Genomic DNA, 21,257 nt, shown 5'->3' on the forward strand with positions numbered 1-21,257 from the left:
AGACGCTCGTGTTCGGGCCCCAACACCAAAGCCACTTGGATATGTGGTCCAAATTCGATACGTATCTGATCTTTTGCAGTGCAACTTCAGTCTGAACGGCCAGGTCGCATTTATCAGACCTACACACTATCGATGCACTACAGATGCCATTCATTCTGCATTAATCCAAAGCAGCACGTCTAACATTAAAGACAACGCTCTTTCTGCACCACAACAGTCCATAGGGGTGAAGGGGTTAGACGGGAATCGGATTGGGTGGGGGTTAAGGAGTTAAACAGGAACAGCTTGCCCGGGGGTTAAGGGATTAAATTTCACAGTTCTCAGCTGTGACATAAATGTCATGTTTATGCAGATGCTCCACCTCTGAGAAGATCTGTCTGGTGTAGCACCGGACTTCCCTCTCCCCCAGACACTTCTGCTAACTGCTGTCCATCAGGTCTTTCCCCACACACAGCTCCATGGCCATGTAGTAACTGGTCTCCGTCTCTAGTGTCTAACAAACATGCAGGGCCATATTCTAGGGTTGCAATTCACTACATTATGCAGGTGTAAAATATGTAAAAGTTTATATTTGTGCTAACCTTGTAGTGACCCAGAGGCTGTATGAGTGGTCAGCACTTTACTTTCCATCACGGTGGACTCTATAACGCTCCAGGATCAATTGTTTTGTAGGTTTTCTGGTGAGAGGGTCAGTCCGCAGTGAACAATTGATCCAGGAGCTTCCTAAAGACCACTGTGATGGAAAGTAAAGGCGCCACGCTGACCACAACAAATTCAACTTTTTTCCCCCCATAAAAAGTTGGTTAATGCACTATTAAAGAAAATGTCTATAACAATGAAGGCCAGGCTGGATTCAGAAAAGTTAACCAGTGAGTTTGACGCTGCAGTGACTTGAGACCAATTAGTTAACACAGAGAATTTGATTGGATGAGACGTTTTCCGTCACTGTGAGCCGGGCTATAACAACACACTCGGCTAAGGATCTTATGGTCAGACTGTCATGTCTGTCATAAAGATTATCTCTAACATGTTTAAGATATGAACTCCGACATCCATCCCTGCTTTGAATTTCATAATGCAACTTATACTTTTTCAGAGAACGCTTCAATATTATGTGTTTTAATTTATATAGTTCTTTCTTTATTGGGTCTCACAACAGTTTGTGGAAACCTTCTTGTCATAATCTCCATTGTTTATTTCAAGCAGCTGCACATTCCCACAAACTACCTGATCCTGTCTCTGGCTGTGGCCGACCTGCTGGTGGGAGTTGTAGTGTTTCCTATCAATATGTCTCATACTGTAACCTCCTGTCTCTACCAGGAAAATGTGTTTTGTAAAATCCGGGACTGGTTTGATATGACTCTAAGTACTTCTTCCGTACTTAATTTGTGTTGTATTTCCATTGACAGATATCACGCTATATGTCATCCTCTCACTTATAGGACGACAGTAACTGTGCGTGTGGCTGGAGTCATGATCTTTGTGACTTGGACTGTTGCTGCGATGATCGGTATTGGCATCATTTTAAGTGGACACAGTCAGGGAACATGTGAAGAGATGTGTCTTGTTGACGTTTTGAGTACAGTGGCTGGGGCCATTTTTGCTTTTTTTATGCCTGCATTTATAATGCTCTGTATTTACATAAAAATCTTCTTTGTCGCTCAGACACAGAGAAACAGCATACAGATTTCTATTTCTGGTACAGTCAGTAAGATGGAGAATAAGGCCACTAAAACCCTGGCCATAGTGATGGGAGTGTTCCTCTTATGTATGATGCCTTTCTTTCTGTGCATCGTTTTTCTGCCTTTAGCGAGTGAAACTCCACCGTCCTCTCTGATCGAAGCTCTCAACTGGCTCGCACTGGCCAACTCAATGCTCAACCCTTTCATTTACGGCTTCTTCTACAGCTGGTTCAGATCTGCCTGTAAAATTATAGTATCTGGGAAAATATTCACCGGCAACTTTGCAAACACCAAGCTGATGTAATGGTTTAGTTTATATATAGCATCAAATACATACAGGCAATTGTTTATGCTATTAATGTTGAGGACTTTGTTTTTTAATTTTTCACACTACATTTTCATAAAATTGACTTTGTGCACTATTTAGCAATATGTGTGTCTTTATTTGACTCTCTCGGCCTGCATAACAACACACAGTTTAATTGTAAAAGGTTCTATTCACACATTACAAGGCTGAAGAGATGACTGCATTTACTCGGAGGAGAGCACATTGAAGGCCTCACTACATTTCTAGACTTAACTTAACTTTAACTTGTTTCTTTTGATATTTTAGGCTAAGCTTTTCGACTGTTTTTTTTTTAATTGTTTTTTTTTACATTCTTAACGTTTTATAGCATTCACATTCACATTATTCAGTTATAGAAGCTAAAAAAAAAGGAGTAGGAGTCAAAGGCTATACACGTTTGTCCTAACTCCTTTGTTGCCTTCTTATTGTTCAGGAAGTAGCAGCTGCTGAAAATATTGGTTCAGATGGCTAGGTATATTACATTATTCAATTAAAGTTTAAAGTTTATTTATCTAAAGTATTGCATCATTTCTGTTAATCTTCAGACTTTCTTGTAATTTGTCCAAGAATGATTGTTTGTTGTTGCTCAGTGCCTGAGAGGAAGCGCTGCTGTGCTGGTGCAGCTTAGGGATTTGGTACAGTGTGCTGGGACTATCATGGCAGACAAACAACAAACTGCTTTTGTCATTTATAATCTGTATACAGTATACTTTTTGATAAATGTATCTGACAATAGGGCAGTAACTACACCAATGGCCTTTCCTATGCAAGATTTTGTGGGTTTGACCTGACTGTCAGACATAGCGCATGCACACCACACATTCACACATGTACAAACTATATGGAATCAAAGATACAAAGCACTCTAGGACTGGCTTTTTGATTGCTTAATTTAAAGTGATGTTGGTAAGTTTGCAAAGTGAGGAGAGATATAGTGAAATTTAAGAGGTAAACAATGTCCTCCCCTCTTTAACCAGGAAGCCCTAGTATGCAGAATGAGGAGAGGAGCAACAGAATTTTCAAAAGTGATCGATCAGGCTTCTCCCCCTCCCCTCAATACATATTATCACTTACTTTACATCAAAATACAAGACCAGGTGGTAGATTTTGCACATTTTATAAAATGTGAATACATTTACACTTCCAGACGATCACTTTAAAGCTGGGGTACCTTTTTCCTGCTCAAACTTTGATATTTTTAGTTTTGGCCCAAACTCATTTCTAATTATATGCACGTATTTCACACCCCGGGTTTGTAAGTCATTCCGACAACCCTCCATTGTGACATCCCGCCAATCCGACACTTTTTGATACCTCTATTCCGACAATAGTTTTGAGCAGAGCCTGTTCCGTTTGTAAACTCTACTATCCTTAAGGTTCGAGCTAAGGCAAGGTTAGGGTTAGTTTGTGAACTGTACTATCCTTAAAGGAATAGGCCACCGTTTTTACATACTGAGATATGTTCTTACCTTAGCTTTGACGAGTTCTTTAGGACCTGTCTGGTCTTCCCCCGTGCCTTCAGTCACGTAAACACAGCGCAGACGGCGTTAGCATTTAGCCTCTCCCCCTCTCCACTATAGCTCCAAAACAGGTCAAGATAGAAGCTACCAAGCTCTTCCATGTTTTCCCTATTTAAATATGGTTACGTGAAGTGTTCCACTACAAAGTATAATTACACAAAATTAAACAATGTGGATTTTCTAAGCGGATAAAAGGGGAACTATATTGTAAGGTGTAATGCCTGAGCCTCAGACTGGAGAAGGTCCCCGTCCTGTGGAAGACCTCCTGTCTGATCCCGGTTCCTAAAACAGCGCACACCAGGGAACCGGCCCACTACAGACCAGTCTCCCTGACCTCCCACCTGATGAAGACGATGGAGCAACGCTCATCCTCACCCACCTCCGCTCTGTGGTGAGCCCCACCCTTGACCCGCTGCAGTTTGCCTACAGACCCAACATCGGAGTGGAGGACGCTGTCATCTACCTGTCGGAGCGGGCGCTCACGCACCTGGAGCACGCCGGGAACGCTGTGAGGGTCATGTTCTTTGACTTCTCCAGTGCCTTCAACACCATCAGGCCGGCGCTGCTGCGGGGGAACCTGGAGGACGCGGGAGTGGATGAACATCTCACCGCATGGACCATCGACGACCTCACGGACCGACCACAGTATGTGCGGCTGCGCAGCTGTGAGTCTGAGGTGGTCGTCTGCAGCACCGAGGCCCCTCAGGGCACTGTCCTCTCACCGTTTCTCTTCACCATCTACACATCGAACTTCACATACAACACGGACAGTTGTCATCTCCAGAAGTTCTCCGACGACTCCGCCATCGTGGGCTGTGTGTCTAAGGGGAACGACCTGGAGAACCGGTCAGTCATCATAGACTTTGTGGACTGGTGTGAGCGCAACCACCTATGCTTGAACATCAGTAAGACGAAGGAGATGGTGATCGACTTCACAAGGAAGCCACTACCGCACACACCGCTGAACATCCAGGGGGAGGACATTGAGGAGGTGGACAGTTTCAAGTACCTGGGTGTTCACCTCAACAATAAACTGGACTGGTCCCACAACACCAACTCCCTGTACAAGAAGGGCCAAAGTCGCCTCCACCTTCTGAGGAGACTGAGGTCCTTCGGAGTGAGCAGGCCTCTGCTCAGGACTTTTTATGACTCTGTGGTCGCCTCTGCTCTCCACTACGCTGCCGTGTGCTGGGCCCCGGGCAGCACAGAGCGGGACAAGAACAGACTGAACAAGCTGGTCAGGAGGGCCAGCTCCGTCCTGGGCTGCCCCCTGGACTCTGTGGAGGAAGTGAGGGACAGGAGGGTGTTAGCCAAGCTCACCTCCATCATGGACAACACCTCCCACCCACTGCACGGGACTGTAGAAGAGCTGAGCAGCTCTCTCAGTGGAAGACTGTGCAGGACGGAGCGCTACCGCAAAGCCTTCATCCCCACTGCTGTCAGACTGTACAATAAGACTGTGAAGTAACGCCGAGTGTAACAAGTGAATTTCTCCTTTGTGAGATCAATAAAGGTTTATCTTATCTTATCTTATCTTATCGTAATAATACCAGGAGTAGTTTGGCATCTGCACAGCAAAGGGAAGATTACTGCGCAGTAAAGTGAAGATTACTGCACGGATTTCGAACTACTCCTGGTATTATTACGCCTTACAATATAGTTCCCCTTTTATCCGCTTAGAAAATCCACATTGTTTAATTTTGTGCAATTATACTTTGTAGTGTAAATAGGGAAAACGTGGAAGAGCTTGGTAGCTTCTATCTTGACCTGTTTTGGAGCTATAGAGGAGAGAGGGAGAGGCTAAATGCTAACGCCGTCTGCGCTGTGTTTACGTGACTGAAGGCACGGGTGAAGATCAGACAGGTCCTAAAGAACTCGTCAAAGCTAAGGTAAGAACATGTCTCAGTATGTAAAAACGGTGGCCTAGTCCTTTAAGGTTCGAGCTAAGGCAAGGTTAGGGTTAGTTTGTAAACTCCACTATCCTAAAGGGTCAGGGTTAGGGGTTCGGGTTAGGTTACACCTCGGAGTGGTGGGGTTTAACCTTATCACATGTTAGAGCTACAGTACCGTAATCTAATGACAACATGTCATTACAGCAATACAAATGATGCAAGAGTCCATCCATCCATCCATTTTCTTCCGCTTTATCCGGGGCCGGGTCGCGGGGGCAGCAGTCTCAGCAGAGATGCCCAAACTTCCCGATCCACACACACCTCCTCCAGCTGTTCTGGGGGGACCCCGAGGCGACACCAGGCCAGCTCGGAGACATAGTCCCACCACCGTGTCCTGGGTCTTCCACGAGGCCTTGTCCCACTAGGACATGCCTGGAACACCTCCCGCGCGAGGCGACCAGGAGGCATCCGGAACAGATGCCCGAGCCACCTCAGCTGGCTCCTTTCGACGTGAAGGAGCAGCGACTCTACTCCGAGCTCCTCCCGGGTAGCTGAGCTCCTCACCCGATCTCGGAGGGTGCGCCCAGCCACCCTGCGAAGGAAACTCATTTCGGCCGCTTGTATTCGCGATCTTGTCCTTTCGGTCATTACCCAAATCTCATGACCATAGGTGAGGGTGGGAACGTAGATCGATCGGTAAATCGAGAGCTTTGCCCTCCGACTCAGCTCCCTCTTCACCACGACAGACCGATACAGCGACCGCATCACTGCTGACGCCGCACCGATCCGTCTGTCGATCTCACGCTCCATCCGTCCCTCACTCGTGAACAAGATCCCGAGATACTTGAACTCCTCCACTTGAGGCAAGGACTCCCCACCGACCTGTAGAGGGGAAGCCACCTTTTTCCGGTGGAGAACCATGGCCTCGGATTTGGAGGTGCTGATTCTCATCCCGGCCGCTACACACTCGGCTGCAAACCGCCCCAGAGCGTGCTGGAGGTCCTGGTTCGTTGAAGCCATCAGAACAACATCATCCGCAAACAGCAGAGATGAGACTCTGAGGCTCCCAAACCGGACACCCTCCGGCCCCTGGCTGCGCCTAGAAATTCTGTCCATAAAAGTAATGAAAAGAACCGGTGACAAAGGGCAGCCCTGGCGGAGACCAACACGCACCGGGAACAGGTCTGACTTACTGCCGGCAATGCGAAACAAGCTCCTGCTGCGGTCATACAGGGAACGGACAGCCCTTAACAGAGGGCCCCGGACCCCATACTCCCGGAGCACCCCCCACAGGGCACCACGAGGGACACGGTCGAACGCCTTCTCCAGGTCCACAAAACACATGTGGACTGGTTGGGCGAACTCCCACGAACCCTCAAGCACCCGACGGAGGGTATAGAGTTGGTCCAGTGTGCCACGACCAGGACGAAAACCGCATTGTTCCTCCTGGATCCGAGGTTCAACTATCGGCCGGATCCTCCTCTCCAGCACCCTGGAGTAGACCTTACCGGGGAGGCTAAGGAGGGTGATTCCTCTGTAATTGGAACACACCCTCCGATCCCCCTTCTTAAAGAGAGGGACCACCACCCCGGTCTGCCAATCCAGAGGCACTGTCCCCGACCGCCACGCGATGTTGCAGAGACGTGTCAGCCAAGACAGTCCTACAACATCCAGAGACTTAAGGTACTCAGGGCGAATCTCATCCACCCCTGGAGCCTTGCCACCAAGGAGCTTTCTCACCACCTCGGTGACTTCAGCCCCGGTGATGGGCGAGCCCACCTCCGAGCCCCCAGCCTCTGCTTCCTCATTGGAAGACGTGACGACGGGATTGAGGAGGTCCTCGAAGTACTCCTTCCACCGCCCGACGACATCCCCAGTCGAGGTCAGCAGCCCCCCACCCGCACTGTAAACAGTGTTGGTGAAGCACTGCTTCCCCCTCCTGAGGCGCCGGATGGTTTGCCAGAATCTCTTCGAGGCCGACCGATAGTCTTCCTCCATGGCTTCTCCGAACTCCTCCCAGACACGAGTTTTTGCCTCTGCGACCGCCCGAGCTGCAGCACGCTTGGCCTGCCGGTACCTCTCAGCTGCCTCAGGAGTCCCACAAGCCAACAAGGCCAGGTAGGACTCCTTCTTCAGCTTGACGGCTTCCCTTACTTCCGGGCGCCACCACCGGGTTCGGGGATTGCCGCCGCGACAGGCACCAGAGACCTTGCGGCCACAACTACGAGCAGCCGCATCGACAATGGAGGAGGAGAACATGGTCCACTCAGACTCCATGTCCCCCGCCTCCCCCGGAATCTGGGTGAAGCTCTTCCGGAGGTGGGAGTTGAAGACCCCACTGACAGAGGGATCCGCCAGACGTTCCCAGCAGACCCTCACAACACGCTTGGGCCTGCCAGGTCTGACCGGCTTCCTCCCCTGCCAGCGGATCCAGCTCACCACCAGGTGGTGATCAGTTGAAAGCTCAGCCCCTCTCTTCACCCGAGTGTCCGAGACACGCGGCCGGAGGTCAGACGACACAACTACAAAGTCGATCATCGACCTCCTGCCTAGGGTGTCCTGGTGCCACGTGCACTTATGGACACCCTTGTGCTCGAACATGGTGTTCGTTATGGACAAACCGTGACTAGCACAGAAGTCCAATAACAGAACACCACTCGGGTTCAGATCGGGGAGGCCGTTCCTCCCAATCACTCCCTCCCAGGTCTCACTGTCGTTACCCACGTGGGCGTTGAAGTCCCCCAGCAGAACAGTGGAGTCCCCAGTCGGAGCACTATCTAGTACCCCTCCCAGGGACTCCAAGAAGGCCGGGTACTCTGCACCGATGTTGGGCCCGTAGGCCGAGACAACGGTGAGAGACCTGTCCCCGACCCGAAGGCGTAGGGACGCGACCCTCTCGTCCACCGGGGTGAACTCCAACGCGTGACGGCTGAGCTGGGGGGATATGAGCAAACCCACCCCAGCCCGCCGCCTCTCCCCGCGGGCAACTCCAGAAAAATGGAGAGTCCAGCCTCTCTCCAGGAGTTGGGATCCGGAACCCAAGCTGTGCGTGGAGGTGAGCCCGACTATATCTAGCCGGTATCTCTCAACCTCCCGCACAAGCTCAGGCTCCTTCCCCCCCAGCGAGGTGACGTTCCATGTCCCGAACGCCAGAAGCTGCGCATGTGGACCAGGTCGTCGAGGCACCCGGCCTCGACTGCCACCCAGTCCTCTTCGCACCCGACCCCTACGGATCCCTCTGCGGGTGGTGAGTCCACAGGAGGGCGGGCCCACGCCGTCTCTTCGGGCTGTACCCGGCCGGGCCCCGTGGGCAAAGGCCCGGCCACCAGGCGCTCGAGTTCGAGCCCCAACCCCAGGCCTGGCTCCAGGGTGGGGCCCCGGCTGCGCCATGCCGGGCGGCGTCACGGTCCTTGTTCTTTGATGCAAGAGTTGTTTTTATAATAATTGTGATAATACAGTATATTGATGAATGATTTTCCCATCACCTGTTGCACAGTAATCCCTGCCTTGCCCCTCCCCTGACAAGCTGCAGTCTTGTGTATTTAAGCCTGAGCAGCACTGGTCACTAAACACTTGGCCAACACCTGCTCTTTGTAACCTGCTCTTAGATGGAAGCAAACTCTTTCCTCAATGTTACAACTGTATGCAGTCATTCTGAGAACACTTCACGATCCTTCACGATTCATCTGTTGTCTTTTGTGTTTGGGACAATTTCAGTCTTAACAATGTGTGGTAACCTGCTTGTCATCTCTTCTGTTATTTACTTCCGACAGCTTCAAACCCCGACAAACTACCTGGTCCTCTCTCTGGCTGTGGCTGACCTGCTGGTTGGGGTTGTTGTGTTGCCTTTTAGCACAGTCTTATTGGCAAATCCCTGCTGGGATCTTCAAGGAATTCTTTGTAATATGCGAGCCACCTTTGACATAATACTGTCTATGAGTTCAATACTGAACCTGTGCTTCATATCTGTTGATAGATACTTTGCAGTGTGTCAGCCTCTGAGATACAGAACCAAGATTACTCATCATGTTATTACAATTATGATCCTTGTCTCATGGACTGTTCCAGCATTATGTGGAATCACTATCACCATTGGGGGAAAGAGAGATGGGAAGTCTGAAAAGAGATGTGCTTTTTTTAGAATTTCAAATTTAAATTTTATTGGTTTGATCAATGGCTTTTACATCCCTGTTATTATAATGTTTCCAATTTACACAAAGATTCTTCTTGTGGCACGAGGACAAGCTCGTAGCCTCCAGAGCTTCACATCAGGTGCGACAGTGAGTGGGAAGGAGAAAAAGGCGACTCGCACTCTGGCAATCGTGGTGGGGGTGTTTCTCCTCTGCTGGGCTCCTTTCATGATCTCTATGACCTGTTTGCCTTTCATTGAATACACAGTTTCAGATTCTGTATTTGAGGCTTTTAAATGGTTTGGATGGTCAAACTCAATGCTCAACCCGTTCATCTATGGCTTCTTTTACAGCTGGTTCAGGTCTGCTTTCAGAATAATACTGTCTGGAAGGATTTTCTTGAGAAATATGACAAATGTAAAACTGCTTTAAAAGTTATATAATGTCATCACAAGCATCTTAATACAATGGTTCAAACTTTGTATCTGTTGCTCCTGTCTTTCTCTTTTACATTCCTGCTATCCTAATAATGATTACAATGTGCTTAAAGAGTGAGATCAGAGGAAAAGGTGACACACACTCTGGCCTTATAAATACCAGTAACAGATGTAGGGACTTTTAAATAGTTTGAATGGTCAAAGTCAATGCTCAACCCCTACATATATGCTTACTTTTACAGCTGGTTCAGGTCTGCTTCCAGAATTATACGTCTGGAAAGATATTTCAGGGTATCTATACCAATGCAAAGCTATATTTAATAGTTATGTTCCCAAAACATGTGGCTGTCCTGTGTGGATTTGGGTCTTGGAGTTTCCGTGTCTTCTGTTCTTTGTCACATTTCTTGAATTGAACATGATTATTTTTTTCCATAATTTACGTTGGGACCTTTCTTACCATCCACAAGCATGAACGCTTTAGTCCTCTAGGTCTAGACGGATCGAGTTAGACTTTGACAAGTCTGTCTCCACACAATAAAAGGACAGTAGCAGTGGTCGGGTGCTTTGTTTTGGAGACTGCTGTAACAATGTGTGGACTTGTTGTATCACTATCAAAATCAGTCATTATTATACGGCTCTTCACAACGTAAGTAGAAGCTCCGTTGATTTGAATGGGATTTCCCAACGTTCTACCGGTCATTATTTTCTGATACGTAGTAGCGACACTATCTGTCCCTGTCACTGAGAGAGAAGTCGGGGGAATTGCTCGTGAAGTTAGCGTGTCTGACTTTCAACATACCCAGAGATTCACCACCATTCCTCCAACTGCGCCTTCAACTAAGTAGCTAGGCTAGCTACTGTGCCGAGCAACGCGCAAACTTTTGGGAACTATTTGTCGCGGAAGTCATTAAATAAACCTTTCGACCTTCATAAAAGTGTACGAAGTTTATGTTGTGTGTTTTCAGTTGGCAAATGGCCGTATAATGAGCGGGATAATGTATAGAACGCTGGTCATTATCGGGAAAATAAGCACCGACAGGGCGAACCTGAAGGGGCTACATTATCCCTTACTCAAAACATAATGACCCCCACACTTTTGGTTATCAGATCCATTCATCAAAAACAGTTTGTAGTAAGAAAATATTCCCTGTTGTGCTGCCCAAAATATCTTGTTATTAACGCATGAATGCAAATCAATTTTAACAGCATTTTTTTTTTTAAAGCGCGTTGTTTCTGACCTGAAAATTTACCTCTCAATTTGCCGACACATTGAAAAGACGCCGCATGAGCCGCTCTGCAACTGCTGTCAGTCAAATGAGAGCATGTCACGTGACCGCGAGTTTACAGTGGAAAAGATGGCACTTATTGGTTTGTTTTCCTATGATGCCCGTCTAACACCGACTTATCAGGAAACAATGAGTAGAAACGGATGATATTTCCACATGCTTCCATATATACACATAAAACTGTACAAAAACTCCAGAAGGAGTGAGAGGAAGTAAACTTAGAAATATCATAATTTCAGTAATGTTATTGGAGCCAGTAGTAGAGCAATGTACCACAACCTGATGACAACAAACAGCACAACGATCCCAGCCAATGCAGCAGGTCGACAACGCAACCGCCCACAAGCAACGCACCAAAGCCGCCAAAGCCCCTCCAACAAGTGACACATTCAGTCAGTACAGCCACAAATACAATTTATTGGTTTGAAAAATCTGATTTGTATTTGTTTTTCCCATTTTATAATTTGTGTTCTTTCTTTATGACATTATTCCAGTAATGCATATTTGCTTATAGCAATCAATCAATTTTGGGTGCAATACGTAAATCACAATTTTTTTCTTTCACGTGGCAACATGTCAATAAAGTAGAAAGATACAGTGTCCCCCGCACAACAACCTCACTGCATCACCGGCACGCCACCGTCCCACCATACCCAGGACCCAGCACACATGTGCTTGGCCACTGCTGTTGTGCCGCATTTGGAGCAGAAGAGCTTAGGCTCCATCTAAACTTGTGAAAACAAAACATGCCAATGATACATTCACCCCATAAAACTGGACATTCAACAAAACATCACCTACTTTGAGAGGCATTTATGGATAAGAATTACTTTATGCTGTAAGACAACAATGTAAGTGGAAAAAGGGAACTTTCTAACCCGACCTTCCTGCACCTGAAGTTTGCTGTATATTTGAGGTATCCTAATTCACGGGACATTTAGAATAGATAAAAATGTACGATTAATTTGCGATAAATTGTGACTTAAAGGGACTCTACGGAGTTTAAAAATGTTAAAATTAATTATTTTCATCCCCCTACATGCTCCAGCCATGTCCTAATGTGTAGAATGAGCTCAGACCGATTCACCACAACTGCCTCTAAAATCCTGCACTGTCACTCAAAAAGTTGTTACTTCGGGTCCGAAGTGCCGTCATGTACGAGCTTAAAGAAACAGGCCACCATTTTTACATACTAAGACCAGACAGGTACATATCAACTCGCCGAAGCTCAGGTAAGATCATATCTCAGTATGGAAAAACGGTGGCCTGTTCCTTTAATATAGAGGGCCCGATCTTGTGCATCAAAACGGAGACGATAGCGTGACATTTTGCGCTCAGTAGGAGCGCACTTTGTGATCTTGCCACTCCAGACTTGGCGCATTTAAGTGGGTTGAGACACACACATTTTCCTCCAACCAGATCGACTCCGCGTCCAGGAGAGTGGTTGTGTGGGAGTGGGGGGTGAACATGTGCTTTTGTTTTTGCTTCGCGTTGACGCCAAGCGCGGGCTGATCCGCGCCACAGCGGACGCTGTAGCTCTTTTTCTCTCGAGACGTGAACATCGTTTAGCTCACGATGGGGTACATAAAGTTTTTAGTTTGACCTGTGAGAGCCTAAGGCTTAAGAAAGAACGCAAGACAGCGCAATGTAAACAAGGAAGTGAATGTCAGCCGTGTTTCCATCAGTGCAGTCACCTCCTCTTGTGACGCCCCCTCACAGGTGGCGGAGGCGAATGGCACATATAGCGCAGCCACTCGGAAAATAATTCGCCAAGAGCCTGCGCTGCCCCGTGCGCCGCCACAAGATCTGGCCCAGAGACTGCAGTTACACGTAAGACCTGAGGTGGCAGTAGTGGGCATAAAATGACCAACTTGCATCTAGTCTCTTTAACAATGACATTCATGAGATTAATCGTAATTAAATACTTTAATTGATAGACAGCACTCATTCCCTGTGATAAATACTCCAAAATATCCAGCTTCTGTCCCCAATCAAATTGAAACGAATGCAATCATTGACAAGTACAGTGTGACTTTGTCATTCTCTAATTATAAATATATACCTGCCTACACACCAAATATAGGGATTAGTGTGTGATTGATTATATTATTGATTGATTATACCCCTGGGGTTGGGGCCCGAACGCGAGCGTCTGGTGGCCGGGTCTCTGCCCACGGGGCCCGGCCGGGCCCAGCCCGAAGGGACGACATGGGCCCGCCCTCCTGTGGACCCACCACCCGCAGAGGGATCCGTAGGGGTCGGGTGCGGAGAGGACTGGGTGGCAGTCGAGGCCGGGTGCCTCGACGACCTGGTCCGTGTGCTCAGCTTCTGGCGTTCAGGACTTGGAACGTCACTTCGCTGGGGGGGAGGAGCCTGAGCTTGTGCGGGAGGTTGAGAGATACCGACTAGATCTAGTCGGGCTCACCTCCACACACAGCTTGGGTTCCGGATCCCAACTCCTGGAGAGAGGCTGGACTCTTTTCTGGAGTTGCCCGCGGGGAGAGGCGGCGGGCTGGGGTGGGTTTGCTCATATCCCCCCAGCTCAGCCGTCACGTGTTGGAGTTCACCCCGGTGGACGAGAGGGTCGCGTCCCTACGCCTTCGGGTCGGGGACAGGTCTCTCACCGTTGTTTCGGCCTACGGGCCCAACATCGGTGCAGAGTACCCGGCCTTCTTGGAGTCCCTGGGAGGGGTACTAGATAGTGCTCCGACTGGGGACTCCATTGTTCTGCTGGGGGACTTCAACGCCCATGTGGGTAACGACAGTGAGACCTGGGAGGGAGTGATTGGGAAGAACGGCCTCCCCGATCTGAACCCGAGTGGTGTTCTGTTATTGGACTTCTGTGCTAGTCACGGTTTGTCCATAACGAACACCATGTTCGAGCACAAGGGTGTCCATAAGTGCACGTGGCACCAGGACACCCTAGGCAGGAGGTCGATGATCGACTTTGTAGTTGTGTCGTCTGACCTCCGGCTGCGTGTCTCGGACACTCGGGTGAAGAGAGGGGCTGAGCTGTCAACCGATCACCACCTGGTGGTGAGCTGGATCCGCTGGCAGGGGAGGAAGCCGGTCAGACCTGGCAGGCCCAAGCGTGTTGTGAGGGTCTGCTGGGAACGTCTGGTGGATCCCTCTGTCGGTGGGGTCTTCAACTCCCACCTCCGGAAGAGCTTCACCCAGATTCCGGGGGAGGCTGGGGACATGGAGTCCGAGTGGACTCTGTTCTCCTCCTCCATTGTCGATGCGGCTGCTCGTAGTTGTGGCCGTAAGGTCTCTGGTGCCTGTCGCGGCGGCAATCCCCAAACCCGGTGGTGGCGCCCGGAAGTAAGGGATGCCGTCAAGCTGAAGAAGGAGTCCTACCTGGCCAAGCCAAGTGTGTAGCGGCCGGGATGAGGATCAGCACCTCCAAATCTGAGGCCATGGTTCTCCACCGGAAAAAGGTGGTTTCCCCTCTACAGGTCGGTGGGGAGTCCTTACCTCAAGTGGAGGAGTTCAAGTATCTCTGGGTCTTGTTCACGAGTGAGGGGCGGATGGAGCGTGAGATCGACAGACGGATCGGTGCAGCGTCAGCAGTGATGCGGTCGCTGTATCGGTCTGTCGTGGTGAAGAGGGAGCTGAGTCGGAGGGCAAAGCTCTCGATTTACCGATCGATCTACGTTCCCACCCTCACCTATGGTCATGAGATTTGGGTCATGACCGAAAGGACAAGATCGCGGATACAAGCGGCCGAAATGAGTTTCCTTCGCAGGGTGGCTGGGCGCACCCTTCGAGATCGGGTGAGGAGCTCAGTTAACCGGGAGGAGCTCGGAGTAGAGTCGCTGCTCCTTCACGTCGAAAGGAGCAGCTGAGGTGGCTCGGGAATCTGTTTCGGATGCCTCCTGGTCGCCTCCCGCCGGAGGTGTTCCAGGCATGTCCTAGTGGGACAAGGCCTCGTGGAAGGCCCAGGACACGGTGGTGGGACTATGTCTCCGAGCTGGCCTGGTGTCGCCTCGGGGTCCCCCCAGAACAGCTGGAGGAGGTGTGTGTGGATCGGGAAGTTTGGGCATCTCTGCTGAGACTGCTGCCCCCGCGACCCCGCCCCGGATAAAGCGGAAGAAAATGGATGGATGGATGGATGATTATATTATATGTCCCTCTGATGCTGGAAAACGTATTCAGCTGGGTTTACATGACCTTTAAGGAAAGTCATTTTGAGGACTTTTCACCCCAAATCATGAGAGAACTGTGTCACAATAAACAACATGATGTTATGGTAAAACATATATAATCACCTCTTCAAATTTTATCGGGGTTTAATTCATAATTCTGCTCAATTAAATGTCTTTAAATAAAATAAACAAAAATACAGTGGTGTTTGTAATAAGTAACTAACCAATAAGAAAACACACTCTAAACTAAATGCAAAGGAGTAACGTGTGTGATCACTTTGTCCAATCAGAGTCGTCCAGCACCAGGAAGTTTTCTGATAAAGCCCAGTGCACAGTGAGCCGTGCAGTTGTGGAGTTGCGCGACTCACACATCTCTACAGGTGCAGAGAGGCCGGTCCTAAACTTTTGAAACAGGGATTTCTTTTGTTAATATTTCATAACAATGCTCTTGAAACTTTTTTCTTGTCTGCATGGAAGGGCTCACAAACCAGACTACATTTTGTGACAATTTGGAAAACACACCTGCAGACTCTAAGACTCAGATTTTGTGTTTTATTTTTGGGACAATTGCAGTAATAACAATGTGTGGTAACCTGCTGGTCATATTCTCCATAATCGACTTCCGACAACTCCAAACCCCCACAAACTACCTGGTCCTGTCTCTGGCTGTGGCCGACCTGCTCGTCGGGACTGTGCTCGTTCCTTTCAGCACGGTTCTATTTGCAAACCCATGTTGGCATCAGCAAGATCTTTGTTTTTTGAGGGGATTGTTTGATATTGCTTTGTGCTCTTGCTCCGTATTGAACCTGTGCTTCATCTCCATCGACAGATATCATGCAGTGTGTCAGCCGCTGAGCTATAAAACAAAAATCAGCACAAAAGTTTCTGCAGCCATGATTTTGATCGCGTGGGCAGCTTCATTCACATGCGCGGCAGTGATGACGCTTGGTGGACGAAAGCGGGACACCCGATGTGCTTTTTTCCACGGTTCCAACTTCGTGTCTGTCGCCACCGTCTTCCTCTTTTTCATTCCCGCTTTAATATTGATGTCAATTTATTTAAAGATCTTCAGCGTCGCTCAGAAACAGGCGCGCAGCATCCACGTTACACAAGCGGGGGCCACGGTGAGCAGGTCAGAGAAAAAAGCCACGCGCACCCTGGCGATCGTGATGGGGGTGTTCTTCACCTGCTGGTCTCCGTTTTGCACGTGTGTCACGTTTTTGCCTTTGAATGATTTCAAAGTTCCACTAACAGCAATAGAGGTTATTAAATGGTTTGGATGGTCCAACTCGATGCTCAACCCCTTCATATACGCTTACTTTACAGCTGGTTCAGGTGTGCGTTCAGGATGATATTGTCAGGGAAGATATTTCAGGGTAGCTACACCAATGCAAAGCTACATTGAACAATATTCTTATGAATCACAATTTTGGCCCGGACTACATGAAATATACATCATATAGTACTTTCGTGGTATTTTCCATGATAATTACAATGTATGCAGTATATTGTGTAGCAATTGAATCTGTAAGCACAAACTTTTTATATACTTTCAATGGCTTACTTTTAACATCAATCAAACAAATGTAATCATTTCTTACTGCAAATGTAATAAAAAATGTCCCATCCTGTTTAGTGGGTATCTTTTAATATATGTTGCACAGTCGCTCACCCTCGCCATACCTGGAGGTTGGTGGTTCAAGTCTTATGTTATTTACATACTGTGTCCTTGCCAAATGTGCCTGTATGAAAGTGTGACTGCTTACACAAACACGTCGATGTTTACTGGCACCTACGACTAAAGCGAATGGTAACCACAAGAGTGAAGACCAAAATCGGTGATGAAGAGCAGCCACTATGGAGCCCAGCGTGCACCGTGATTAGCTCTGACTTACGGCCGACAGTGAACCAAGCACCCGCAAGAACACGCGGTCAAAAACTTTTTCCAGCTCCACAAAGCCCACGTGAACTGTTCATGTGAATTCACAAAAGGGTTGAATATTTTTTTGCATTTGTGATCTGGCTGCAATATCACAAAGCGCAATGCCATTTTATGCACTTTTTCTGTGTGGTAATGTGCACATGTACACTGCGTTCCAAATTATTATGCAAATTGGATTTTTCTGTCAAAAAGGTAAAAAAAAAAAACAATAATAATGAAACTCATGGATGGTGTCGTGTCTTGGGGCTCTATGAATCACTGACATTAATCTCAGAGACCTGGGATGATTAGTTTTCAGGTTAAGCCCAGTTAAGGGAAAAACTACTGAAAAAGGGTGTTCCACTTTATTATGCAGATCATCATTTTCAAGCAATATGGGAAAGAAAAAGGGTCTCTCTGCTGATGAAAAGCGTGAAATAATTGAATGCCTTGGTCTAGGTATGAAAACCTTCGATATTTCATGAAAGATTAAGTGTAATCATCGTACTGATAAGAGATTTGTGGATGATTCAGAGCACACTCCGGTTTGTGCAGATAAAGGCACAATATGGACGGTTTCTGCCAGACAAACACATCAGATTAAGAGAACAGATGCTACAAAGCAGTATACAGGTATTTGAAGCTGCTGGTGCCTCTGGAGTCTCCCGATCATCAAGGTGTAGGACCCTCCAGAGGCTGCAGTTGTGCATAAACCTTCTATCCGGGCCTCCCCTAAACTGTTAATTGAATGTTCATGAACAGAAACGGCTGCAACGGGCTCAGAAATACATGAAGACTCATTTTCAAACAGTCTTGTTCACTGATGAGGCCGTGTAGCCCTGGATGGTCAAATCAATGGAGTAGTGGATGGTTGGTGAACGGCCACAATGTCCCAACAAGGCTGTGACGTCAGTAACAGCGTTGATAATGGAGCTACTATGAAGAACAAAACCTATTTCTCCATTAGCTGTGAGGAAGCGCCTGTGCTTCTCGCTCCAGAGTTTCATAGAAAGATAGACATAGATGTACTCCATCATGATCCATCAGATGTTCTACTGATCAACATATTCACAGTTTCTTTCCTCAAGCTGTGATCACTTTAAACAAGGCACTTTAAACAAGCACTTCTGTTATATTTATCTGTGTGGACTTTTATTGTACAATATTTTGCCCTTAGGCTTTTAATGTGGCATTGTTTGTTTGTTCTGTTTTTTATATTGTGTCTTTTTACGTGTTTTACATATCGCACTTTGAGCTCTTTGCGCATTTTTTTTCCAATGTGGTTTTTCAAACTGCAAATGGCCAATAAATGAATCTGAATCTGAACAAATTATTTATTCATATGAATAATGTATTGACATTATGATGAATAATGTATTCACTCCCCAAAGGGAAATTACATTCTGTAAAAGTAAAAATTGCTGGCTGGCCGGCCCACAGCCCCTCCCCTGAAAATATCTGTATTTAAGCCTGAGCAGCACTGGTCACCAGACACTTGGCCAACACCTGCTCTTTGTAACCTGCTCTTAGATGGAAGCAAACTCTTTCCTCAATGTTACAACTTTATGCAGTCATTCTGAGAACACTTCACGATCCTTCAGGATTCATCTGTTGTCTTTTGTACTTGGGACAATTTCAGTCTTGACAATGTGTGGTAACCTGCTTGTCATCTCTTCTGTTATTTACTTCCGACAGCTTCAAACCCCGACAAACTACCTGGTCCTCTCTCTGGCTGTGGCTGACCTGCTGGTTGGTGTTGTTGCGTTGCCTTTTAGCACAGTCTTATTGGCAAATCCCTGCTGGGATCTTCAAGGAATTCTTTGTAATGTGCGAGCCACCTTTGACATAATGCTGTCTATAAGTTCAATACTGAACCTGTGCTTCATATCCATTGATAGATACTTTGCAGTGTGTCAGCCTCTGAGCTACAGAACCAAGATTACTCATCATGTTATTACAATTATGATCCTTGTCTCATGGACTGTTGCAGCATTATGTGGAATCATTATCACCATTGGGGGAAAGACACAAATGAAATCAGAAAAAAAATGTGTCATCTTTCGAAATTCAAGTTTAAATGTGGTTGGTGCAGTAACTGGCTTTTACATCCCTGTTATCATAATGTTTCCAATTTACACAAAGATTCTTCTTGTGGCTCGAGGACAAGCTCGTAGCATCCAGAGCTTCACATCAGGTGCGACAGTGAGTGGGAAGGAGAAAAAGGCGACTCGCACTCTGGCAATCGTGGTGGGGGTGTTTCTCCTCTGCTGGGCTCCTTTCCTGATCTCTATGACCTGTTTGCCTTTCATTGAATACACAGTTTCAGATTCTGTATTTGAGGCTTTTAAATGGTTTGCATGGTCAAACTCAATGCTCAACCCGTTCATCTACGGCTTCTTTTACAGCTGGTTCAGGTCTGCCTTCAGAATAATACTGTCTGGAAAGATTTTCTTGAGAAATATGACAAATGTAAAACTGCTTTAAAAGTTATATAATGTCATCACAAGCATCTTAATACAATGGTTCAAACCCTGTCTCTGTTGCTCCTGTCTTTCTCTTTTACATTCCTGCTATCCTAATAATGATTACAATATGCTTAAAGAGTGAGATCAGAGGAAAAGGTGACACACACTCTGGCCTTATAAATACCAGTAACAGATGTAGGGACTTTTAAATAGTTTGAATGGTCAAAGTCAATGCTCAACCCCTACATATATGCTTACTTTTACAGCTGGTTCAGGTCTGCTTTCAGAATTATACGTCTGGAAAGATATTTCAGGGTATCTATACCAATGCAAAGCTATATTTAATAGTTATGTTCCCAAAACATGTGGCTGTCCCGTGTGGATTTGGGTCTTGGAGTTTCCGTGTCTTCTGTTCTTTGTCACATTTCTTGAATTGAACATGATTATTTTTTTCCATCATTTACGTTGGGACCTTTCTGACCATCCACAGGCATGAACGTTTTAGTCCTCTAGGTCTAGACGGATCGACACAATACAAGGACAGTAGCAGTGGTCGGGTGCTTTGTTTTGGAGACTGCTGTAACAATATGTGGACTTGTATCACTATCAATATCAGTCATCAAAACATAATGAGCCCCATACTTTTGGTTATCAGATCCATTCATCAAAAACAGTTTGTAGTAAGAAAATATTCCCTGTTGTGCTGCCCAAAATATCTTGTTATTAACGCATTAATGCAAAGCATTTTTTACAGCATTTTTTTTTAAAGCGCGTTGTTTCAGACCTGAAAATTTACCTCTCAATTTGCCGACACATTGAAAGTCAGTCAAATGAGAGCATGTCACGTGACCGCGAGTTTACAGTGGAAAAGATGGCACTTATTGGTTTGTTTTCCTATGATGCCCGTCTAACACCGACTTATCAGGAAACAATGAGTAGAAACGGATGATATTTCCACATGCTTCCATATATACACATATTACTGTACAAAAACTCCAGAAGGAGTGAGAGGAAGTAAACTTAGAAATATCATAATTTCATTAATGTTATTGGAGCCAGTATAAGGGCAATGTACCACAACCTGATGACAACAAACAGCACAACGATCCAATGCAGCAGGTTGACAACGCAACCGCCCACAAGCAACGCACCAAAGCGCCTCCAACAAGTGACACATTCAGTCAGTACAGCCATAAATACAATGTATTGGTTTGAAAAATCTGATTTGTATTTGTTTGTTCCCATTTTATAATTTGTGTTCTTTCTTTATGACATTATTCCAGTAATGCATATTTGCTTATAGCAATCAATCAATTATGGGTGCAATACGTAAATCACAGTTTTTTTCTTTCACGTGGTAACATGTCAATAAAGTAGAAAGATACAGTGTCCCCCGCACAACAACTTCACTACATCACCGGCACGCCACCGTC

General features: G+C 46.9%; 3 protein-coding genes across 3 annotated transcripts; all 3 read left to right on the forward strand.

Annotated features, from left to right (window-relative positions):
- Positions 1-835: 835 nt before the first annotated feature.
- Positions 836-1,986, forward strand: LOC306975121 (trace amine-associated receptor 1-like; the record flags this gene model as incomplete). The annotated part of the gene is made up of 2 exons (XM_079572541.1): positions 836-869; positions 1,133-1,986. The coding sequence occupies 2 exons, from the start codon at positions 836-838 to the stop codon at positions 1,984-1,986; spliced, it is 888 nt and encodes a 295-aa protein (XP_079428667.1).
- A 7,179-nt stretch (positions 1,987-9,165) lies between these two features.
- On the forward strand, positions 9,166-10,002 carry LOC306975038 (trace amine-associated receptor 1-like; the record flags this gene model as incomplete). Its single annotated transcript, XM_079572458.1, has 1 exon — positions 9,166-10,002. One exon carries the CDS (start codon positions 9,166-9,168, stop codon positions 10,000-10,002), a length of 837 nt encoding a protein of 278 aa, XP_079428584.1.
- A 9,004-nt stretch (positions 10,003-19,006) lies between these two features.
- On the forward strand, positions 19,007-19,843 carry LOC306975039 (trace amine-associated receptor 1-like; the record flags this gene model as incomplete). Its single annotated transcript, XM_079572459.1, has 1 exon — positions 19,007-19,843. One exon carries the CDS (start codon positions 19,007-19,009, stop codon positions 19,841-19,843), a length of 837 nt encoding a protein of 278 aa, XP_079428585.1.
- Positions 19,844-21,257: the final 1,414 nt, after the last annotated feature.

The sequence above is a fragment of the Gobius niger genome, assembly GCF_951799975.1.
Source record: "Gobius niger genome assembly, chromosome: 15".
NCBI lineage: Eukaryota > Metazoa > Chordata > Actinopteri > Gobiiformes > Gobiidae > Gobius > Gobius niger.